We start from the raw sequence: 26,078 nt of genomic DNA, 5'->3' as shown, positions 1-26,078 counted from the left end.
TTTCCTTGAGAATTGATAGGAGCCTCAATGTGTTAACTGAGATTTGCTCCCCGCCCTCCCCCACGCCCAATTGGAGGGCTACGATGGTTTTTTGGTACATTGTGACTGCGTGTTTTGCATTTACCAAGCCTGCAGTTTGGTGCACTGAAGGTACATAATTTCACGGCGTCACTGAAGAGGAGAATTTTTACTCCCAAGTTAGAAGTGAACACATTCTAGATCTGCCTCATGGCCCTGATATGGTAAGATGCCAACTTACTCCAGTAGGGCTACAACTTAGGTTAAACCGTCTGCAGTAGTTACCAAGAAACAGATCAGATGACAACCCGGCAAGTATAGGAATGACTGGTTCCTTGGTCACGCAAGCTGGATGTAGAGACCGAATATTGCTCCCTGGACCTTTTGGTTGATACTAAATTGACATGGAAATCAAACTTCTGGTCAAAAACGCTCTGGGCCCTAGTCAAATAACGCCTTCGACCACACCACCGAACTCCACTGGACCGACCACCGCTGCATTCATTTCACCTTCAAGAAACTAACCACGCACCACCGCACCCAACAGCTGCCGTGCCGCTGCTGGAGCAAAGTCACCGAAGAACGGCTGATCACCACCCTCGATCAGAACCCACCCACCGACCCCACCAACCCAGACGCCTCAGCCCGCAACCTCAGACAGTGGATCAACGACTGCGCCAACACCCTCGCCCGCTCGAGAAACCCTCCAACAGCCAAGCTAGCAAGAGAGTCACCTGGTTCACCAACGAGCTCCAGACCTCCAAACGCGCATGCTGGAAACTGGAGAAAATATGGCTCCACGAACGCACACCGGACAACCACGCATCCCACAAGGACGCCACCCGCAGACATCACCACCTCATCAGATTAGCCAAGAGATCCTCCTTCAAAGACCGCTTGGATAACAACGCACACGACAGCAAAGAGCTCTTCAGCATCGTAAAGGAACTCTCCAACCCCAGCGCCAACGCCAACGACATCCCGCCCTCACAAGAACTGTGCGACTCTCTAGCCATCTTCTTCCACCGCAAGATCGCTGACATCCACGACAGCTTCAACACCACAACCGCCTCCCCTGCGAACACCACCAGCCCCATCCACCTGACCTCCTGGTCCAACGTCACCGACGACGAGACACGCAAGGTCATGAACTCCATCCACTCAGGATCTCCATCAGACCCGTGCCCACACCACGTATTCAACAAAGCAGACGCAGCCATCGCACCCCAACTACGGAAGGTCATCAACATCTCCGTCGAAACAGCGACATTCCCGGAAAGCTGGAAGCACGCCAAAATCAACGCCCTCCTCAAGAAGCCCAAGGCGGACCCCAAGGACCTTAAGAACTTCCGGCCTATCTCCCTGCTCCCGTTCCCGGCAAAGGTCATTGAGAAAATCGTCAACAGGCAATTGGCCCGCCACCTGGAAGAGAACAACATCTTGGACCCGTCCCAGTCCGGATTCAGACGAAACCACAGCACCGAGACAGCCCCCATCGCCGCCATAGACGACATCAGGCGCAAACTAGACAACGGCGAAACATCAGCCCTCATCCTCCTGGACCTGTCGGCCGCCTTCGACAAGGTCTGCCATCGCACTCTAAAGACGCGCCTCCTAGAAGCCGGAATCCAAGAGAAGGCCCTTGACTGGACCACGTCCTTCCTCTCTGGCAGAACCCAGAGCGTCTGCCTCCCACCCTTCCGAGTCGAAGCCACCAACATCATCTGCGGCGTTCCCCAGGGCTCATCCCTCAGCCCGACGCTGTTCAACATCTACATGGCCCCCCTCGCACAAGTAGCCTGCCAGAACGACCTCAACATCATCTCCTACGCCGACGACACCCAGCTCATCCTCTCCCTCACCAAGGAACCACACACTGCCAAAACCAACCTCCACGAGGGAATGAAGGCCGTCGCCGACTGGATGAGGAGCAACCGTCTGAAGCTGAACTCGGACAAGACCGAGGAACTCATCCTCCGACCCACCCCCTCAGCCTGGGACGACTCCTGGTGGCCAACCACACCCCGGAACAGCACCAACACCCACCAACCATGCACGCAACCTAGGATTCATCCTCGACTCCTCCCTCTCCATGGCTACGCAGGTCAACGCCGTCTCCTCCTCCTGCTACAACACCCTCCGCAGGATCTACAAGTGGATCCGACCGAAACAAGAAGAACGGTGACACAGGCCCTCGTCAGCAGCAGACTGGACTACGGCAACGCACTCTACGCCAGAATCCCAGCCAAACACCTACAACGCATCCAAAACGCCTCCGCCCGACTAATCGTCAACGTCCCCCGCCGCAGCCACATCACCCCCCACCTGAGAGACCTACACTGGCTCCCCGTCGACAAGAGGATCACCTTCCAGCTCCTCACCCACGCACACAAAGCAGTCCACAATGCTGGACCAGACTACCTTAACAGCAGACTCAGCTTCTACACCCCCACGCACCAGCTCCGCTCCGCTTCCCCAGCCTCGCCCTCGCCGCTGTCCCCTGCATTCAACGAGCGACCTCCGGTGGCAGATCCTTCTCCTACCTCGCTGCCAAGACCTGGAACACCCTCCCTACCCACATACGGCCGACCCAAGACCTACTCGCCTTCAGAAGACTCCTCAAGACCTGGCTCTTCGAGCAGTAGCAGCACCCACCCCTCCCCTCAGCGCCTTGAGACCCTCACGGGTAAGTAGCGCGCTCTACAAGTACTCTGATTGATTGATTGATTACAAAAGATACAGTGCTCTTTCTCTTTGTCACGCCAGTCAGGAAAGACTTCAGTGCCAAAAAAGTGGCAGCCACCATTTACGGTGCTGCTGCTTGTGCATTCAGTGAGTGGCAAACTAATAGGCGAGTGGTGGCTCTCTCTGGCTTCCTTTTGTTTTCGGGTGTTCCCCTACATTGAGGAGCTGAGAAGTATAGGAGCTGTCTTGGGTATGTGTTTGCAGCATGCAAGCCTGCATGTGTTTATGAGCGCATGTCTGGCAGTGCGAGTCTCTTCGATTGCCTGTCTGTCTGTGTGTGTAAAGAAGCGTGTACAGGAGTGACTGCCAGTGTCTCTGTGAGTGCGAGTCTCTGTGTATATATGGGAAGAATGTGGGCGTTAGCAGGGCTGGACTGAGAACCCAAAGCAGCCCTAGAAATTTTGAGTGACCAGCCCCCCCCCAACTGCTTTTGGTAGGGGGGCTGATAGAGCAGCACCGCTGCAAAACGTGTCCCCAGTAACAAAAACAGCCCCCACAACTGCAAAATTGGCCTCCTCCCTTCCAGCCTCCTGGGAAAATGCCCGATATCCGCTACGACCATCTGACCCTGGGAGTGTGTCTGCCCACCTCTACTTTTCATTATCTGATTCTAAAGATCCGTCCTCCCGAAAGCCACATTTCTATACAACATGAATGGGATCTCTGGCATGGAGAAGTATCAAGCTAACACCTTCTACTGGTGCCTCCTCACCTCCCTGCACCAGCCTCCTCACATTTAGCTTTTCTTTACACATGCGCAGAGACTGTGAATCATGCGAGAGTGTGGATCTAAGATATGGGACAAGTTGCACTGGGCAATGGGGGCTACAAGGTGTGAATCAAATGGAGTTTTTTGAATTGCGGCACTCTCTATTAAAACAATGTTGTTTTGATTCTTTCAAAAGGCGAACCGGGTGTAAGGTGCCAGTGGGTATAGCCCTATGATCCCGGGCATGAAATCCAACAAGTTGAGTAAATGCATTGTCTAAAATTAGATCAACGTCCCCACTTAGCACACCCAAGGAATATATTAATGGTGACAACTTTTTCAGATGCTTTTAAATTCTTGCACTTTATTGAATCATGACTTTGATATCACGTTCATTGTGTTCAGTATTCACACGCAGAACTGTAAATTGCTTTTCCACTTTTTAAATCAATTCCAATGCATTTTGGGACATCCCTTCATCAGGGTAACTTGTCCTATAATGTAACAAACAACGCATACTTTCAGAGATCCAAACGAAACAATTGTTAGGCAGTCAGATTGGTGTATGGTGTCTGTAAATCAAACAACGTAGAATGTGCTCCCTGTCTCAATGGTGGGAAAGTAAAAAGTGAAAAAACAACTATTTTTAAGAAACCGTGCGACACTGTGCCAAAAAACAAGAAACCCACCCATTCAATAGAGCGATAGAAAGTACATAGAAAGGTCAGTGTTGATTAACCAAGCGTGAGTAGAAAAAGCAAAAAAAAGTGTCAAATGTAGCGGTAGTCTCAAACACGAACCAGCGTCTATTAAGCGTATCCATCTGTAATGGCATGCAGGTCAGTTAAATGCTTAGAAAGGTCAGTGTTGATTAACGGAGCGTAAGAAGAAAAAGCAAAAGAAAGTGTCAAACGTAGTGGTAGCCTACCGTTCAAATATGAACCAGCGTTTGACAAGCGTGACAATCCGCAGTGGCATGCTGGTCATTTAGTTTTGTGACCATTAATCAGCTTGATTCCAGTGAAATAAAAAGTGGACTAGGTGCTAGTGGCCCAAACATATAAGAAAACCTGTGTCGGCCATCTTGAAGAAGGCAAAACGTGCAACAAAAATTTCCAGAAAGTGCTAAATGAAGTGACAGTGGCTAGGATATCCAGACAGTGATAAAAGTTCAAGATTAGACTGAAAGTGCAAAATAAAATGTCAGTGACTAAGATATCAACAATGAAAAAACTGAAAATGAAACAGCTGGAGGTGAACTTCGTGCATCCTTGATGGTGCATCAACAACAGGAACATACAACATAGCGTAATAGGATGGATAAAACAGTACAACGAAAAAACAATACAATGGGAATAAGAAATTGGGAAATAGTACTCAAGAGTTGCGTATTATAAATAACAGCTTAGATCTAATCTTTCATTTAAGCCTTTCAGATTGCATGGGTCAAGTTTGATTATCCAAAATGATTCTCGCTGAAGCAACCATTTTTTATTGTCTCTTCCATCTTGGACAGGTACAGTTTCTAGAATAATAAATCGCAGTTGGCAAACGTTGTGCTTTTGTTTAGAAAAATGTACAGCAACCGGTGATTTTTCATAATGATAGCGGCTATTGCTTTCATGTTCTGTGATCCTTGTTTTTATCTTATGCTCGGTTTTACCCACATAGACCAAACCACATGGGCATTTTAGCATATAAACAACGTTTTTAGAGTCACACGTAGCTGTCGTGTACAATTTGATGCGTTACTTTGAGTAAGGTGAATAACAGTATCGCCCTTAATGATATTATTACAATGCCCACATTTCAAGCAAGGTCTTGTTCCTTTGTAAACTGGGCCGGACGCTTCCCACATGTGTCACGGCTAGAGTGTTTCTCCCTGGCTACGTCCCGCCCCAGAAGTAAACTTGGAGCTGGAGAGGGTGAAGGACGGAGCTCGCGGTTGCAGAGAATCATGGTGTTCCAAGGGAAAAGTTTTGGCAACTAGCGAGGCCCTTAGATGCGATGAAACCGGAAGAAAAGGCAGCGCAATTAGTAGTTGGTCGGTCAGGGACTCCTTGAGACTCCACATCTCGTTGCTGTTAGAAAACGCCAGTGGCAATGGGATCGGTTAAGCCAGGATTGCGGCGGAGTCTTAATGAGGTGAGCTGTTGCTGTGCAAACTCATTATCTCCTCCTCCCATAGTGAGCCAGTCCTACAATAGTGAGTACTGAGTGGCGCACATGGTTCATATGGTTAAAGCAGGTACGGCAGCGCCCTAATCTAAAGTGCAGAAATGCAGGGTGGGGAGAAAGTAGAATCAAAAGAGGGCACTAATGCACCAGCTCTGTCTGTGGAGAAGAAAGGCAAGGGCAGAAAAGCGGGTTCAAGAGGAGAGTGAATAAGAGGACTGCTGACAAAAGGAAGCAGCAAGGTGTGTCTCAGAAGTATGCATACGATTAAACAAAAGAATTGAAGCGCAAGCCCTGTTCCTAGTACTCAATCGGTGACCAGCCACTTGTGACACAGAGAAAGCTTCGTGGTAAACTAGGAGCGGAGAAGAACATGGGCAGCTCTTGCACACTTTGCAACGCACAACAAAGAATGGACTTGAAAGTCCAGCATCTAACTGCACAGGAAAAAACACAGTCTTTGGGGGGCGCACGCAGACTGCTATGTCTGAGAACAGGTCCAGTAGCAATCATCGGATAGTGCTAGAACCCATTCAATCACAAGAGGAGGGCTCCTCAGATCAGAAGAAGTGAACACCAGTATTGGAAGGGCGGTCCCCATAGAAAAGGCCTATGGTAGAATCCTTTTCAACTGCCGTCTGCTGCAAGCAGTTTCCGCTGTTTTCTAAGTCTCACTTCGCAACAACAGCCACTATACCCCCCAGTCAGCCCTCAGTCTTGTTGCTAATGCAAGCCACTCCACCACATGCTCCTGCACCTTTACTTCCCAGCATGCTGCAATTGGATTATACCGAAGAGCCCACAGCTCACCTCTCATCAGCAAGGCTCCCACATAGAAGATTATTTGGGGAAAATTCCAGAATGGTTGAACGAAGTTGAAGAGCGTGTATCTAATCTTGAAGAAAGGATAACCACTTATGATCAGAAATTCTCCCAATTCAAATAAAATACAGAGGCTCTTGAATCCAAATTGCAGGATATGGAAAATTTCAACAGAAGATCTAACCTACGGCTGGTGGGTGTACCCGAGGCAAATGAAGGGCCCCAGGTGCGAGAATGGGTCAATATCCTACTCAAGAAAGCAATTCCGGAACTTGAAGGGGACTTAACCATTACTAGAGGACATAGAGTCCCCTTTCAGCGTTCCCCAAATGCAAAATTTCCTCGCACCATATTACTAAACTTTGCCGATTTCCGAATAAAGGAAAAGATTCTCGCCAAGGCCATCGAGAAAAGAACATTGTCTACACAAGAAGCACCAAATTTTAGAATATTTTCAGATATGTCAGCTGTGGCGGCAAAGAGATGTTGGGAATTCATAAGACCAATTGACTTGTTTAAATCAAAGGACGAGCAAACAACTATTGTCCAACAATCATAACTGAAAGTTTTGGCAAATGTAAAATTCTATATATTGAACAATGTTAACGAAGCAGATTTCGAACCTAGGCTAGGGTTATCAGAATGAAATAAATCATAATCAGTGCACTATAGGCTTGAGGTAAAGGAATTGCTTAGCCTCTTAAGATATAATGATTGTACACCTTCCAAATAAGCATGACAGGGTGAGCCAGGGTTCCAGAAGCAGTTTTAGCCTCTGGCAGGAGAGACGCTCAAGTAGAGGGGTGCAGTCACATGGCATCCAGAGATCTCTAGGGGGGAACGGGAGGAGAAGTGGGCTACTTTTCCACACACAGGGGGGGGGACTTTTCAAGGGTGGGGCGGGTTCACAGGGTGTGAAGGGGAAGCATAGGAAATCGTTTTTTTAAATCTTGAAGTATCCACGAGATGGCAGGGAAAGATACTTGTAAAAATCGAGCACGAGCCTTAGGAAGTACTGTAAGTTTTCTAGGCACTTTAGGCACTATTTACACATTATGGTCACTTTATTTGGACTTTTATCGGATGGACACTTTATTCGTGCCAAATATTTCTAAATTACAAAGTGTATTAATCATTTTGTGGGCGGTCACAAATGTCAAAACTTGCTTTGGATGGCTTAACAACAAACCTATTGTTGCTGACAGGGCCAAATCCTTAGGTGTTAGCCTAGACAAAAGGCTCAACCTACATTCCCATAACAATACCATCGCCAAGAATGCATGTTACCAACTGCGCCTTCTCTGGGGGGTTCGGCGTTTCTTTCCTGAACAAGACCTAAAAACTTTGGTCCAATCATTGGTTTTCTCCAGATTGGACTACTGCAACTCTCTCCTTGCTGGTCTCCCAAAACCCACCTTTCCCCTCTAAAATCCATCCTTCATTCAGCGGCACGTTTCGTCTATGGGGCCAAAAGAAATGATCACATCACACCCATACTGTTTTGTCTTCGCTGGCTTCCCATCGAAGCTAGGTCAATTTACAAGACTGCCTGAGTCACCCACAAAGCCTTGCACACTTCCACCCCTCATTATCTGGCGAATAAACTCTAAAGCTCTGGCGGCTCTAGACATTCACGCAATGCTGAAAACGTACGGCTCGGGTCTCCTACTTTCAAAAGGGAAAGATTTATGTCTCTATCCTTATATTTGGAACTCGCTTCCTCCAATCCTCTGAACCACCTCCTCTATCTGGACTTTTAAAACAGATCTTAAAACTCTTCTCTTTCAAAGACAACTGGCATTCACTTGAGCTCAACTTTGTAAATATGTATTCTATACCTGTATTGATCTAATTTGGCACCTTTTAATTTTTTTATTGTCCTGATTGTATGTGTACCTTGTAAGTGTGTAAATCTCCATATGTAACTTACTTGGCTCCATTGTAAAGTGCTCTGACACCTTTGGGTAAAGTTTGTGCTATATAAAACTGCATTAAATAAAGAAATAAATAAAATGCTTGGCTGAGGGAACACAGCGTGGGATTTGGTATGTGACATAGTGGTTGGTTTTGTTAGAATTTTTTTTTTTTAAACTTTGTTTATTGGTGGTTTTGTAACAAAAGAGAACAAGACAAAACACACATTACGACATTACAGTGGCTGGGGTACAAGGCTCGTGGGTCATCATCTAATTGGAGATAGTAATTATAGCATAGCAAAGTACAATAGTTCGTTCAGAGCATCAACAGTGCAGCAAAAGGCAGGTTCCATACAAAGATCAGGGGTAGTGCAGTGGCATCAATACATAGGAGGTAAGCGAGAGGGTAGAGTACATTGCACTAAGGGGCCAACATAGACATGTAAATAGGCATGAGCAAAATAACAATAATCAATAGCGAAGCGGTAGGGAAGCATAGGAATACAGGCGTCCGTAATGCAGTGCAATAGCAATAATAGCGTAGGCAGTACAGGATCATTAGATGACTGAAGTACATTATATCAGATTATCATTACCATCTCCATTGGCATCCCTCCCCGGCCTGTCATCTCGGGTCATCTGGGCTTGAAGATAGGTAACCAGAGGTCCCCAAATGTCTCTCGGCCTGCTAGACAGTGGGAGCAGGTCAGCAAAAGTCGTATGTTGGTCTTGACTATACGTCATATCAGTAAGCCATTCTTTGAATTTTGCTGCCCTGCCACGACCCCATCTGCATGCTACGCGCCTTTTTGCCAGAAGGTGTGCAATATCTACAAATTTTCTGTATTGCGAGGGAATTTGCAGTGTGTGCCCCAACAGCATTAGTAGCGGGTCTGGTGGTATGGATGACCCGATCATGGATACTAGGGCAGTGTGTACTTGTTGCCAGTAGGTCTGTATAGAGGGGCATTCCCAGGCAAGATGCAAGAAGTCGGCATGTTCTGCGCGGCAACGGTCGCAGCGGTCAGTGTCAGATAAGTGAAACCTATATTTTTTCATGGGGGTATAATACAAGCGCTGCAGGTATTTGTAATGAATTATTTTGAGCCTGCAGCTTGCCGATATACGAGCCGTAAGAGTACAGCAGTATAACCATTGGTCATCAGTGATGTCAATAGCTAGTTCGGTAGCCCAGCGCGTCCTCGCTGAGGCCTCTGGCGACAGGCTACACACTCTTATGTGGCGGTACATTCCCGAGACCAAATGAGAGCCGTCCTGCGAGCTCAGCAGAAATTGAAGCGGGGGCGTAGTGGCAGGTTCTGTTGGGAAGTCAGGAAGTATAGCGCGCATGCCTTGGCGGAGTCGCAGATAGTAAAACACCTCAAGAGGGGTACGAGCATGCATTTTGAAGAACGCATCTGCAGTTTTAAATCGACCCGCAGAGAAGAGGTCACCCCAGCAAGTAATATTTAGGGGCGCACAAAATTTTTGAAATCCTTTCTCCTGTAGGAGTTCAAGCTCAGGATGATATATCAACGGTAGTAGGGGGGAGTACAATAGTCCGCAGTTCAGCCTTTTAGCCAGTCGACGCCATGCGTCAATAGTACATGTGACCGACGTATGAGGTGTCGTTATGGCCGAGGGCTGGCAGTGAAGGAGGCCATTCAAGGGCAGGGGGTTGGCAATCCAGTCCTCCACTGCCAACTGAGGCATAAAGGGAGTAGGGAGAAGCCAGTGATATGCATAGTGCGCCTGTGCGCATAGATAATAGGCTTTGAAATCTGGGAGGTCAAACCCCCCCTTATCATATGGTAGTATCAACATTGACCATTTAAGTCGCGGACCCTTGCCTCCCCAGAAAAGGCGGCAGAGCTCCGACTTCAGAGTCTTGAAGAAATAGGCTCCCGGGTGAAAGGGGATATTGAGAAAAAGGTAGAGAAAGCGCGGGAGCACCACCATTTTAACAAGAGATGCTCTTCCTGGCATGGAAATGGGAAGGGAGATCCAGCGGTCCACCAGGGCAGTAAGTTTGGTCACAGCAACGCCGTCATTTGAGCGAAGAATCTCATCTTTGTCGCGTGAGACCTGTATGCCCAGGTACCGAAGGTCAGACCTGCACCGCTCCAAAGGATAATCCAGGGGAAAGTCGGGTACGGCATCTGTGAGCGGAAAAAACTGGGATTTCGTCCAGTTGATCTGCACCCCCGACATTCTTCCAAAGACCACAAATTCTCTGAGCAGAGGATTCAGGTTGTGCACTGGGTCCTTGACGAACAAAGTCATATCATCTGCATATAATGATACATCAATCTGGCGCTGGAGGCAGCGAATCGCACCCTCACCATGAAGCTGACGGAGCCGGCATGCAAGGGGTTCAATGGCGATCGCAAATAACAGGGGGGACAGTGGCCATCCCTGTCGGGTACCCCTGGAGATATTAAGCGGTGTGGAGAGATGTCCGTTGATCAGGACTCTCGCAGTGGGTTGGGTATATAGTAATTGGACCCAGGAAATGAATATGGTGGGGAACCCCATGCGGGCCAAGACGGTGAACAAATAGGGCCACTCGACAGAGTCAAACGCTTTTGTGGCGTCCCAAAAAATCGCCGCGACAGGGAGGTCAGGGTGGACTGTATGAAGCAGGGAAAAGAGAGTGCGCAGATTATGTGAAGTGGAGCGGCTTGGGACAAAGCCAGATTGGTCAGGCAAAACTATCCGGGTCATAAGGAGAGACAACCTGGTGGCCAGAACTTTGGCCAATATTTTTACATCACAATTTAAGAGCGACAGGGGACGATATGAGTCACAGGATGTGGGATTTGTGCCGGGTTTCAATAAGGAGGTGATGACGACTTCGCGCATGGAGCATGGGAGGATGCCATCCGCAAGGGATTCCTCGAACACCTCTTGGAGGACCGGGGCCATGATGTCTACATAGGTCTTGTAGAATTCTGCGGGAAGTCCGTCCAGTCCAGGCGACTTCCCGTTTTGAAGCGACATAATCGCATCTCTAACTTCATCTAATTCGAAAGGGGCGGCAAGGAATTGCCTGTCTACATCGCTGAGCCAGCACAAGACTAGATCACTTAGAAAGTCATCGTATTGGATATCAGGAGTAGTGACTGTGGTGTACAGTGTGCGATAATGGGAGACAAAGGTGTCTAACAAGTCATCTGAATTCCTGATAGTGTGACCCTGGTGATTGACCACTTCAATGATAGTACTGTCAACGCGCTGCATCCCTGTCAGTATAGCTAACGCTTTGCCAGGCCTATCTCCCTCACAGTATTTCCTCGCTTGCCAGTGTTTACCCTTAAACCTAGTCTCCCTGTTTGCCTCTGCTTCATATTGTGTAAGCTTATCCCTGAATGCAGCGTGTGCGGCAGTGGCATCGCCCTCCACCATCCGCGCCTCCAACACCCTCATCTCGCCCTCGAGCTTCCGGATCGTGCGTTGTATGTCGCGCAATACCCCAAAACTCTTAGACATGCAGTGTCCCCTAATAGTGACTTTGAATGCCTCCCAAATAGTTTCAATAGATTCAACAGATCCCTTGTTTCTTGGGAAGAAAGCAGTTATCTCATCCCCCAGCTCGACAGGGAATACCTCGTCTAGCAAGGCCGCCGGTTGTAGGCGCCAGCGTGGCCTAGGGCTATCCCAGCCAGGGACCAATAAAGTCAGCAAAACCGGGCTATGGTCCGAGTACGATCTCGGGAGGTGAGTTACATTAGTCACTCCAGTAAGCGTTTCTCTGGTCAGGAAAAAATAATCTAGGCGCGCCCATGTACCAGTCTGTGATGTGAAGTGGGTACCCTCCATACGGCCAGGGTGTAGCTGTCGCCAGGGGTCCAACAGGTTACCTTCCGAGAGCACACCTTCTAACGCTTCTCTCAATCTGGGTTTGTAATATGTCGCTCTATCAGCTCTATCCAATTGAGGCACCAATGCTATGTTAAAATCTCCCCCCCAAATGATATGGCGGGACCCTATGTCCAGAATTTTACCCCATAGTGTGGTAAAGAAACAAGGTACATCAAGATTAGGGGCATAGCAGTTAACCAAGGTGACAGTATCGCGGCCTAACCGCCCCCAGAGTAACACATAGCGGCCTTCCACGTCCGCTAGTTCACCACATACCTGAAAGGGAACAGTGCGTTTAATCAAGATAACAACTCCTCTTGCATACGAGGAATATGAGGAGAATGACCGGGTACCGGCCAATTTACAGCCAAAAGAAGGGCGTCCCTGTGAAGCCACGTGCGTTTCCTGTAACATAGCAATTTGTACCTGATGGCGATCTAAACATGCTATAACATTTCTGCATTTTTTAGCATCGTTGAGCCCTCGGACGTTCCAAGACAAGCATTTCAATTGTGCATCAGATCCAAAACTAGCCATAACCCTGATACAATCGGAAAAGAAAGTTTTGCCGCTGCGGGTTCCAGAGTTGCAGCAGCTCATGCATTAGATCACGGAACACTTCTACCATCCATCCAAATGCTGTCTTCAACAAAACAACCTCCCCTGTAACAGATCCCTCCCCCCCACCCACTACTGCATCCCAATCATGCCAGCAGCCATTCAGTCCCTCACCCACCCACCTCCCACTCCCCCAGAACTCCCACAACTGGAATTTAATAGCGGGGTACTCCCGTAGGGGGAACATCAGCAACAGCGCGCAGCCACCCCCCTTCCCGATAGCCTCACATTCGGTACCGTCCACGGTAGAGGCAGGGATAGAGGGGGCGGTTCCTACATATCGCGCACCACTAGAGCAGTTTCAACTCCCAGTAGGTGCAGCAACGCCATCTGAGGCAGCGGGTGTAAGTCAAGTATAGTAAGGCAGTCCCAGGACAAAGACGTCCAGGGAAGGCAGGGTACATCAATCGTCATTGTTCACCGGGGGCAAATCCTCATCGGGATCCGCATGATCATCTCGCCTGCTTCTCTGTGCCCTTCGATGCAGTTTCAAATAATCCTCAACTTTACTCGGGTCCGTGAAAAATCGTTGCTTACCCTGGTGTGTCACCCTCAGCCTCGCTGGGTATAACAGAGCATAATCCATCTGAGCCTCTCTCAGCCTCTTCTTAACAGACAAGAACTTTCGCCTTTCCTCCTGCACAAGGGGAGTGAAATCCGGATAGAGAGAAAAAGCAACGCCATTGTAATGCAGGGTACGTTTGGTTCTGGCAGCTCTTAAGGCGACATCACGGTCACGGTAATTCAATAGGCGAGCAATAATTGGCCTGAGTGGCAACCCAGGCTTCGGAACAGGAGCCAAGGATCTGTGTGCTCTCTCCACAATGAACTGAGGTGAGAAGGCATCCTCCCCTATGGACGCCCGGAGGAGTGACTCAATGTAGATTTCCATTCTACCAGTGTCTGTGGACTCCGGAATACCCGTGACGCGGATGTTATTGCGTCTGCTGCGGGCTTCCAAATCCTTGTTCTTGGCTGCTATGACTCTAAGAAGATTGTCCATACGAGCGAGTTGGGAGGTGTGAGTAGCAGTGAGGTCATCGTTGTCCGAGATACGCTGCTCCGTCGCGGCAATTCTCTCCTCGTGTTGGTCGACTTTGTGTACCAATGCGTCCAGTCTGGAGGACATCCTGTCCACCTTCTCCACCACAGCCCTGGCGCATTTCTTGAAACAGGCCGTGTAGATCCAAGGTAGTCGAGGGTGAAGGTGCAGCGGCAGGATCCGCGCCACTAGGCCCAGGTTCCACCATGCCCGGTTTCGTTCCCTTCTTGGAGCTTTCAAAGCTGAGCTTCGCTTGTCGGTGCTCCGGGCGCACCATCGTGCCCCTGCACCGCTCGTGAGCCACCTTTGCAGGAACTGACAAGGTAGAGAAGGCCTGCTATTTGATCAGGCAGGATGGCAGGTCCCACTCCCCGTGGACCACGCACAGCACGAAGCAATGTAGAGGCGTCTGAGAATGTAGGCCCTGATAACTAGCTGTGCCCGTGACTGGCCGGTCAGTCTAGGGCCGATGGCTGGACGATAGAAAGGAGAGGCAGGGATTAGGGGTATCAGCAGCGCCCGCACGCCACTTACAGGCCGGAGAACCCCAGACCGGTCAATGTGCCCCTCAGGACCTACAGCAGCACACGGCGAGCACAGCGCCACAAGCCCCCAGGTCGACCTGAGCAATGTAGACGGGCCGGCAGTTCCGAGGTGAGGGCCGGGCTCCGGTGAACTGCAGCGGGAGTGGGACAGCGCACCCCCCAGGGAGCACAGGCACCGCCACCCCAGGTATGTCAGCGAGTGGTAGCGTGGTCCGCTACTAATGATCTTCGTTAGCGGGATAGTGCCAAGAGTGTAGCCGATTACTCACTACGCAGTGGCCAAGTCCACTCAGACGGTTGTATCACAGCAGGGGCAGATCTCCCCACACTCGCTGTGTTCTGCGGCCGCCATTGAAGGGTGGACGAGCTCGCCGTGTGTCACCGTTGCAGCGTCGCTCTCAGCCAGACCTCACAGTAATGCAGCGTGCAGGAGGGCAGGTACGTTCAGTCCTATGACGGATTCCGCCGTCGCTGAAGGCAGGATCCGTGGCTCAACCCGTCTGGTGAATCGCGGCGGGCTCCAGCAGCAAGGCTCCCGCCCGGGGCCCTCCGCCTCGTGGTCCGCACCGGCCTCACGTGCGCGCCTGTGGCCAAGTCCCTCACCTCCGCGGGTCCAGGGATTGTGCCGGTGAAAGTTTCAGCGCTGGTATCTGGAAGGAGGAGTCCACCAGCGGTCTGCAATTTGGACCGAGCGTTGTCGAGGCAGCTTCACGTCGGTTCCGCTTAGTTAGGGAGAGCCAACCCTCCAGGCGGTGAGGATTAGTGCAGGATCAGGGCTGTAGGAAACGGGAGCCGTTCAGTTAAGCGGCCATTCCGTTTGCGCGCCAAGCCACGCCCCATTTTTGTTAGAATTTATTAATACTAACAGGAACATATTTGACAAACTTGAAATAGTGAAGGATCAAAATAATAAGAAGAAAAGAGGGTTCTGTGATAGTGGTTTTGAAGTTTCCATGAAGCGCTTTAATGCAGCAGTGTGCCCAGCGACATTCCCTTTGATCTCGGAGTGTCTTTTTGTTTCAGAAGACGAGGCACGATGGACAAGTCCAGCTATCCTGGCTGAAGACGGCTGATAGAAAGAAACCGGTCCTAGGATGCTTGAGGCCGGTCCAGGGAAGACATGGCTTGGCAGTTCGGGCTGGACTGTTCCCATGAGGCACAGGGTCAAGACTGATTTGCAAATGGCCATGTCTGAACTGGGGTGGCTTGGTGAGCAAAATAACGATGGATTAAACCCAGATCTGTGACTGGGGGTGAATGTTTTGCCTTGTGTAACATTCCGTCCATCATCTTGTGTGTTTTACGATGGTCAAGAGGCATCGTTGTGGTCAGAAGACAGGTACAGATTGCACACCTCGTGCTGGTCTGCCCGGGGATACGACATGTGGCAGTGAGTGCAGTTGTGAAAGGGTGTCTGTTTCGTCACCAGCGTAGAATTCTCTGGTGAGGAAAAATTGGAGACTGAGGGGTGCGAGGTCTTCAACACACAGGAATGTCAACGATGGTCTTCAGTGCTGCTCTACGTTCAAGTTTTGCAAGTTCAAGTTTATTTTATTTGTTTTGGTACTCTACTGAGGACCACAAATTTTATACTATAAAATTCAATTATAAATACTTTTAGAGTTCATATTAATACAGAGCTAACAAAGGTTTTAAAAATTTATAAAAGTTAAAACAAACTAATTCGTTAGGGGGAGATTTACATACTTTGATCAAGTCCTTTACAGTAGTGATACGGCATTTAATGTATATAGGTTTCAGATATTTTGTCCTCGCTGCCACTAGTTTTGGATTTGGGCATGTGAATAAAAGATGTTCTATGTCCTGCTCCCCTCCGTAACAGAGGTTACATAATGGTGAACTATTTGTGTTCCATCTTGATGTTAAAGTTAGTGTTGGTAGAATGCCTAATCGTAACAGGGTGATTGTTCTCCTAGCGCCGTGCGAAAGATTAAAGTCTATGTAATTTTGCACTTGCTTAGGTGCAGTTGTTTCAGCAAAGTTTTTATACAAAGACAATTTGGCGCAGTGTGAAAAATCAAGATCGTAACTGAGTCTGGGTGTTAGACATTTTAAAAAAAGTTTCAATTGTGATGGTGTCCACGTAAGCAACAGGTTAACGTTGATCTCAGCTAGTTTAAATGCGGTGGACATGCTGCTGAAGAATACTTGCTTCAAAGCATCACAGTCGAAGGTTTCGGCTTTGAGTAGTGAACGGAGGGTTCCATCCTTTGCGTGTAGCAGATTATATGCCCACCTGATGACATTAGCAATGGCTCTTGAAAATGAACTGGTGATTGAGAATTCGAGGCGGAGAGCTTGCACCGGAATGGATTGTGATACCTTCAGCATTTTCCTCAATATCTTCCCTTCTTTTTGGTCCAGAAATGACCACTGTTTTATTGGGATGTATTCCAAAGCAAATGATAGAACTGGTGGTATCTTTGTACTATATACTTTGAGAAGGGATGAGAAATGTCTATTACCTGAAGCCGTGTATAGTCTTTGGAGGGCTCCAGCATGCACCTCGGATTTCTTTGTCAGGTTGTTAACATGTGAATTGTTATTTAATGTCTTAGTAAAAATCCTGCCCAAGTAAGTATATTCGTCTGTCTCTTCTATTGTTCCGGCGCCGAGTCTCCAGCAGAATTTAGTACTTCTTTTTCTTCCTGAGAAGGAAACTATTTTTGTTTTTGTAAGATTTGGAATTAAAAAGTTTTCCTGAGTGTATTCAAAGTGTCTAAAAGTCTTTGCAGACCAAAGGGCGTAAGATCTAACACTACAATATTGTCTGCGTATAAGAGGACGTGAACGTTTTGAGCAGCGATCTTTGGTGGCAAACTAGGCACTTGTTGCAGATGCTGAGGCAAATCACTAAGGTATAGTGAGAATAACAAGAGGGCTAGGAGACACCCTTGCTTTAGTCCATTTGCTGTTGGAATTGTGTTGGTCAGGCCCTTATCACACCCCATTTGCACTTTGCACCAGGTGTGCGAATGTAGTGTGATTATGATTTGTAATAATTGTTCAGGTATTCTTAGCTTCCTCAGTTTTTTCCAGAGAGATGGTCTGTCTACTCGATCAAATGCGGTAGAAAAATCGATAAAAGCTGCGTATACCGGTTGGGATTTTCCTACAACGTATTTGTCGAGTATTGTTTGTAGTATCCCGATGTTGTCAATAACCGAGTGCTTTGGTCTGAAACCGGCCTGATATAAGGGAATTAGATCCTGTGTAAAAGCCCAGTTTTTAAGTTGGTCCAACACTTCAGCGGCGAAGATTTTCCCCGTAGCATCTTGTAATGCTATTTGGCGATAGTTGCCAGCCTGAAGTCTTGATCCTTTTTTAAAGATCGGTATTATAATACTCCCCTTCCAAGATTTTGGCACTATTCCGAGGTCTACGTATTTTCACATTGGGAAGACGAAGGTACCGGGGCTGGAACAAATCTGACGCAATAGGATAGAAAGGTAAGCGAACAGGGTAGATGAAAACATGTTCACAACATGACAAAATCAGATGGTGGAAAAAGCCAATCTAACACGGTGTCAGTGCCCATGTTCAATGTACGGTAAGAGGAGGAGTCGCACCACATCTCATGACTCGAGAGATTTCTTCGACAAAAAACATTTGCAAATGTCAGAGCTCAACACTAGATGGTAAGAGTATGCTAAGCATGTGTATCTAGTCCATAGTATTTTTATCTGTATTTCTGTATTTTAATTAGGACAGACTCACGTGTCCCCACCAAAAATTGCATTCTCTCCCTGCAACGCCTGGGCTCGATCTTACCGCCTGCCCGCCTCGTTCCGACTGGGCAATTAGTGCCGTTGTGCGGAGGGTGGACAGGCAAGAGCCAGGCAGGCAGCACTTCCGGTTCTGCCGGAGCTGAGGTTAGCGCTCTAGTGGCTACCTCACTCCGGGCTATTTAGGCCGACCTGACCCTCGGGCCAACGCGGTAGGGAGACGGTGGCAGTGTCTCCCAGACCCGCTGCTGTGCCTGTGAGTGTTTTTTCACTGATTGCTGCTATAAGCGAGGGCTGCGAGAAGCGTTTGTACTAGCGGACTGATTTTATAGTCCATAGTATTTTTATCTGTATTTCTGTATTTTAATTAGGACAGACTCACGTGTCCCCACCAAAAATTGCATTCTCTCCCTGCAACGCCTGGGCTCGATCTTACCGCCTGCCCGCCTCGTTCCGACTGGGCAATTAGTGCTGTTGTGCGGAGGGCGGACAGGCAAGAGCCAGGCAGGCAGCACTTCCGGTTCTGCCGGAGCTGAGGTTAGCGCTCTAGTGGCTACCTCACTCCGGGCTATTTAGGCCGACCTGACCCTCGGGCCAACGCGGTAGGGAGACGGTGGCAGTGTCTCCCAGACCCGCTGCTGTGCCTGTGAGTGTTTTTTCACTGATTGCTGCTATAAGCGAGGGCTGCGAGAAGCGTTTGTACTAGCGGACTGATTTTATAGTCCATAGTATTTTTATCTGTATTTCTGTATTTTAATTAGGACAGACTCACGTGTCCCCACCAAAAATTGCATTCTCTCCCTGCAACGCCTGGGCTCGATCTTACCGCCTGCCCGCCTCGTTCCGACTGGGCAATTAGTGCCGTTGTGCGGAGGGCGGACAGGCAAGAGCCAGGCAGGCAGCACTTCCGGTTCTGCCGGAGCTGAGGTTAGCGCTCTAGTGGCTACCTCACTCCGGGCTATTTAGCCACGACCTTCCTCCAAGCGCGCAGCGGTTGCGCGCTGGGGGCGCCTTCGAGCGCGCCTAAGAAGCGCCGAAGAAAAGCCCGTCTGCGCCCGTCCGCGACAGGACGGGGCGATGGACTCTGTAATTGCCCAACGAGTCTCTACCGGTAAGGGTACACGGATAATTACCTACTCTGTCCAAACGCTACTGACTCTCAGACCATCTATGTTATGTAGCACTAAAATTCCATGGCACCGTGTAGAGGGAGGTTTCTCTTGTCTACAATGTCGGCGTCTTTGTAAAAACAGCATACCTCCCTCAGACCCTAAAACTCCCTCATTGGGCCTCAGGAGCTTCTTTCTAAATGTGCGATCACTACCCAAACACCAACATGAGGTTTGGGATTTAATTCATACTATGCAGCCAGATATCTGTTTCCTTGTTGAAACATGGCTAAAACCCCACACAGTCACTGCCATAGCAATGGGGATCCCCTCTGGGTACAAAATCAAACATTTAGATAGAGAAATAAAAACTGGAGGTGGTCTTGCAATTATACATAAAGATTGTATAAAAGTTACTATTAGTGAACAACATATGCACCCACAGCTAGAAATAATGATTTTTAAAAAATGTTTTACTAATCATATAACCTGGAAAGGTGCTTTGGTCTATCGACCCCCAGGACCCAACCCGAAATTTGCACTTACCCTCCAGGAAATTTTAGCCCCTCACATTAAATCCAAAGAAGACTTTCTTCTTTTGGGTGATTTTAACACACATGTTGACCTTCCAACACTCTCTGAATCCACTGCCTTGATTACAGACCTCTCTAACCTAGGTCTAGAATTACAAAATCAAGGACCTACTCATAAAGGAGGACATATGCTGGATTTACTTTTCTGTAATTGTGCCAAAGTAATCTGTTCCCCGGTAAAAGAAATATCATGGACAGATCATTCCATGCTAGAATTTTTATTAGTAACTCCATTAAGAACTGTAAAGAGTGTTTCTCTTCCCCCTACCTGGCGACGACAATGGCACAAAGTCACTGCTAACAGCATCCAGGAATGCTGGAAAAGTCCGGAAATTTTGGCAACAGACACAGCTGATACGGCCTTAGCTAAGCTCAACATTTCTATTAAGCAAGCGATTGACATTGTAGCTCCTTTAAAAAAGCATAGACAGTATCCTGTGTCCAAACAGGATAGCTGGTATACCTACGAATTGAGAGCAGAAACGCAAAACTGTAGGCGAGCTGAGAAAGCTTGGAGAAAAAGGAAAACCGAGAGTAGCAGAGCAGTCTTTTTAGATGCTCAATCAAAGTATTATAAGAATATAAAGCTTGCCAGGAAACAGCACCTAACGCAACAGATAGCACAAGCCGGCAATTGCTCTAAGGAGCTTTTTAATATCCTGCAGAATTTTATTAAACCGACTGCATGTGAGAGCTCAGAGGACTTCTCACAAGACTTATGTGATGAAGTTTCGATATTTTTTGAGGATAAAATAAATAATATCTATGGAAAAATAGTAGCAGCTATCAGCGCTATAAATAAAACCAACAACTGCCATCCTCAGACCCCGGTAATAAACAATAAAACCCCTCTGACATCCTTTCCTCCGATTACCAACACAGAGCTCCTCTCCCTCTGCAGTCATATTAAATCAGGGTCGCCAAGTGACCTTATTCCCGCTAAGATGGTCGGCCCCATGATCTCCCTCCTGGGACCTCCCATATTGGATGTGATTAACATCTCCCTAACAAAAGGCCAGGTCCCAGCAGACTGCAAGAGGGCGGTGGTGAACCCGATTAGAAAAAAAGCATCTTCCCCATGGACAGACCTCTCCAATTTACGACCTATCTCCCTCCTACCCTACCTGGGTAAGGTTACGGAGAGGCACGTGAACACCTATCTCTCTCAACATCTTGAAGCGACGGATGGCCTGGACTATTCACAATCTGGGTTCAGGCCAAACCACAGCACAGAATCAGCCCTTCAGACAGTGACCAATAACATCAAAATGGCACTGGATGATGGCAGCTCAATGATTCTGGTGCTGTTGGACCTTTCCGCCGCTTTTGATACGGTGTCTCACACGGTGCTTCTCAACCGCCTAGGTGAGGTGGGTGTGGAGGGAGAGGCTCTGGCATGGATGGAGAGCTTTCTGACTGGTCGTCTCCAAGAAGTTAGGCTGGGCTACCACAAATCCACTCTTAGGGAGCTCAATAAGGGAGTGCCACAAGGCTCGTGCCTAAGTCCTACACTCTTTAATGTGTATGTGGCCCCCTTAGCCAACTTAGCAAGATCTTTCGGGTTCACCCCGGTGTCGTATGCCGACGACACCCAACTCCCTTTTCCCTTCAAAAACCTCACACCTGCAATAAAAAGATCTTTTGCAGATGGCATGAGAGCCATTGCAGAATGGATGTCATCAAACTGTCTGCAGTGTAATGTGGGGAAAACGGAGGTTATGTGTTTTGGGCAAGCGGCAACACACTGGGCATCTGACTGGTGGCCCTTAGAGCTAGGCCCTGTCCCCATTCCCAAGAGTACAGTCAGGAACTTGGGAGTGCTCTTTGATCAGCAACTTACATTCAAAGGCCACGGAAATCAAGTTGCTGGTACCTGCTTTCGGGCTATTGGGATGTTAAGACGAGTCTTCCCCTACATACCGGACCATCACAGAAAGACGCTTGTACAGGCTCTTGTCATCAGCAGGGTGGATTACTGCAACGGTTTGCTCCTCGGAGCTAACGAGGAGCAACTTAGTAAATTACAGGTAATCCAAAATACAGCAGCAAGGATTATCCTGAATGTTCCACCAAGGACTCCCTCCTGTCCCCTGCTGATGAGACTCCACTGGCTTCCAGTGAGAAAACGAGTCCAGTTCAAAACCCTATGTACTATCCACAAGAGTATGATAGGGGAGGGCCCAAAATACATGACCGAAATCTTCCAGCCTTACATCCCAGGGCGCCTTTTGCGCTCCAGTCACCAGCAGTTACTGCAGATACCCAGAGTAAAAAAGACCAGACAAGGCGGCCGTGCACTAGCCTATGCCGGACCAGCACTGTGGAATTCTTTGCCCCCAGAACTAAGATCTCTCTCCAGTCACTTGACTTTCCGGAAAATTTTAAAAACATATCTGTATCCGGGTAAATAATGCCTTGTAGCCTATATTTCCTCTCTGGACACACAATCAGAATCAGAACACTCTCTTGTTGCAGCAATAGCGCGGAGATACCCCTTCGGGGGTCTAGTCTGGCGCTTTATAAGAATATAAATAATAATAATAATAAATAATATCTACACACGCTATGAACAATATGCTTTTATGACCCTGATGGTTCAGAAATGCCAAGCCTTAGTGAATTCCCTTTAGACATGAGTGTTTCACAGATGCTGCATATTCACATGTCTGGAGGTGATTCGTATCTTTCTGTGGTACACACGTACTTGCTTAGGTGTCAAGTTTGTGTGAGAAGTATGATAGTATGTATGCAGAACACATTATGTTATTTTCCATTGGCATATGGTATGGACTATGTCATACAGATGTGGTTAGAGGAGATGTATTAAGAGGCAAACTAGCTTGCTGAATGTTTGGCTGTATTTCCCCAAATTACTTGGAGGGGCTTGAGATCTTACAGGAAATCTCATCGTAGAAATCGAGGCCGCAGTAGCAGTACCAGTAGAGCGGTAGTAGCAGCAACGACAGTAGCAGTTTTACCAGGGCTAAGTGCTCAGTTTATGTGTTCTTACTTTGTTTTACAATGTTCTTCAGTGCTTGATACAATGTCCCTTAGTTCAGTGTACAAATCATTTGCTTGCAAATGTTCTATTTGAACCTTTCAGCTGTTCTTCCTCCCAAGCATGACTCGTGCTGAAGGAGAACTATTAATAGTACTGTGTAAAAAAAATAAGGGAAGCTATTTCATCAACCTTTCTCAGCTCCTTCTTCCAGGTGCTGCTACTACCCTTCTCGCTGTTTATTTAGTTGTCATTGATTCCATGAATGGCCTGTCTTTAATATTAACAACACAGCTATTGCGTAAACCTTTGCATTCCAAACATACATGCTGTTAGCTGCACCCTAGGCCAGATTTGTTGACTGGAATAGATGCATTCTACTTAGGTGTTGATTGGACATACACAATTCTACTTTCACCATGTCAGATGGTTAATACCCATGCATTGATCTCTACATGCCACAGACCATATGTTGCAAATACCCTCTCATTGAACTATGCAGTGGAAGGTGCCTATACCTTGTAGACGTCATGGTGGTCAAGAATATAATCAAAGTTCTTGTAGATGCTGTTGAGCATGTCCACCACCTCCATGGGCATGCTGTACTTGCAGATTGTGGTGAAGCCCACAATGTCGCTGAAGTAAATGGTAACTTCCTCAAACAGCTCGGGTTCAACTCGCCCTGTCTCCTTCAGGGACTTCACCACTGGCCTTCAAAACGTAAAGACAAACAACCGTCAGATAAGGTGAAGAGATATATACAATATTTAATATTACCCTCTAGCAGAAATGATGGGCGATATACATTGCAGCTTATACTTAAATTTAGGTGGCAATATAAATTGCAGGTTAATTACCTCTAGGTGAGGTTAGGTGGGGCGTAAGAAACAATGCAACTTGTCAACCTACGAACAATGCCGTTTACAAACCTATGGACAAAGTGAAGTGCAATTTACAATGCAGTCTCTTAACACATAGGTAAACTCATGTACAATACAGAATGAGCTATATTAACCTACAGGTTAGACGAGGTGTGAAATATAGTTGTGCTGACACACCCCTAGATAAGGTGAGAAACAATATACAATTAAGATTAAATATGTCACATATATATATATCTAACAGCCTTTTAATCCCTAGTTAACGTGAGGAGTGAAGTATAACGCAATTTATTATCCCTTAGAAAAGGAGAGGTGCAATATAGCATACAGTTCACTATCTCCTAAATACTGTGTACTCAATGAAATAGCTTATAGTCCCGGCTAATGTGGGCACAATATACAATGCAATACAATTTTAAAAATATATATATTTATTGCATTTTCCAAAAATTAACAGAGGAAATGTGCAGTAACACAGAAATGGAGGAGACACATAATGCAATTATGTTACAGCGTGCCAAATGACATGTCACTCCGCCACTGGAATCAAAGCAAGCAAATAAAAAAAAGAAAATACATAACAACAGTGGAGCGCATTCAAACATACAAAGCAATTGTTTAACTCCACTATATTATGTGGGGTGCAATAGACAATTCAGCTTATTCACACGAAGATAATGTGGAGTGCATGTACAATGCAGTTTATGAACCCCTAGAAAAAGGTAAGATGTAATCTAAAATGTATTGATCCAACCCTGAGGCGAAGTTAGGTGTCATCTACAGAGAAGTCTAGCAGCCCTAGGTAAGTTTAGTTTTACTTCACAAGCCAATGTAGCACTGCTCACATAGAGTGAGATGTGATACACAAAGGAGCTTAACTACAATTTGCTTGATTGAGATGCATCCTTAGATGAGATAAGGTGTAGTATATTATGTAGTTTATCCCACCTACGATAGAATGCAGAACAATGCACCATAAGCATTTCCTATCTTAGACAAGATACAGTGCTGTATACAATGTGGACATACCACCTTTAGATGGTGTTATATGTAATACTCGATTCTATCTTAACCACCCTTAGAAAGAGTAAGTGTCAATAAATATATGAGACAGTTCAGCAATCCTTAGATAGAGTGAGGTACAATACACAAAGAAGCTCAGCCACCATTAGATAGCATGAGGTGCAATATTCAATGCATTTCAATCACCCTTACGCAGTGTAACGTTCAATAACAAATCAAAATAATAGCCCTTAGATGGAGAGAGGACCAATATACAATGCAGGTTAACTGCCCTTAGATTGTCTGAGTGTACTATAAGCAGCAGCTTAAACATCCTTAATTGGTGGTGAAGTGCAATGTACAATGCAGTTTATACTCACTTAGATGGGCAGTATAAAGTACAGGTGAATGATCCTTATGTTGTGTGAGGTGCAATATATAGTGCATATTAACTACCGTTAGAAGGGGTGAGATGCAATACATAATGTTAGATGGAATTAGGTGCAACATACAATGCAGCTTTATGCAGTTATTTGATAGCATGAGGGGTAACAGATGAACAAGTTACTTACATTTGGTAACGCCTTATCTGGTAAAGACTCTATCTAGCCACATATTTCTTACCTTAGATTTATCCCCAGGTATCAGATCTGGATCTGGGATTTGTTCAGGAGAGGTACCTCTGAGCACCAATAGGTGGCGTTGCTCGATTCCACGTGGCGTCCTCTGCGACAGAAGTGATGTACACCACCCCAGCACACTGACATCAATTTCTTTTTGCGACTTTCTATGCTAGGAGCGCGGAGCCACGAAGAACACTGACCACTGGGACCACTAGGGCCCTAAAAGGGGAAATACTGTGTCCCTAGAGATCCGTTCACAGTGCAGGGACGATGGGTGGGTGAGAAAGGACTCTGCGGCTAGCTAGAGTGCCTACATGATAAGGCATTACCAAAGGTAAGTAACCTGTTTATATTAAAGAGACTTCTGGCTGCAGTTTCCTTACCTTAGAATAGATACCTAAGCAATACCTCCCGGTGGTGGGTCTGTGGAATGAATTCACACTAGAAAGTCCTGCAGGCCCAAATGGACAAAGTGCACATCCCAATGGACTCGACTGTCCCGGCAGTAGTGGTTTGTAAATGTGTGCAGCACGCCCATGTTGCTACCTGGCAGATGTCCAGGACTAGAACTCTGCATGCTTATGTAGTTGTTGCAGCCTTAGCTCCGATGGAATGAGTCGCATACCCTCAGGGGGTTGCCATTTGGCCAGTGCGTAGCAGATTTTAATGCAGAGC

At 47.3% G+C, this 26,078-nt stretch overlaps 1 protein-coding gene across 1 annotated transcript in view; it reads right to left on the bottom strand.

Moving 5' to 3' along the window:
• Positions 1 to 26,078, bottom strand: part of LOC144765655 (guanylyl cyclase C-like) — a 577,462-nt gene that overhangs the window by 93,531 nt on the left and 457,853 nt on the right. Inside the window, exon 22 of the mRNA XM_078650332.1 lies at positions 23,416 to 23,608. Within this exon, the coding sequence (XP_078506458.1) occupies positions 23,416 to 23,608 (193 nt within the window). The remainder of the gene's footprint in view (positions 1 to 23,415; positions 23,609 to 26,078) is intronic.

The sequence above is a fragment of the Lissotriton helveticus genome, chromosome 1_1 (assembly GCF_964261635.1).
Source record: "Lissotriton helveticus chromosome 1_1, aLisHel1.1, whole genome shotgun sequence".
NCBI classification, from domain to species: domain Eukaryota; kingdom Metazoa; phylum Chordata; class Amphibia; order Caudata; family Salamandridae; genus Lissotriton; species Lissotriton helveticus.
The sequence above is the reverse complement of the archived record's forward strand: the minus strand, read 5'-3'. Positions and strand labels throughout refer to the sequence as shown.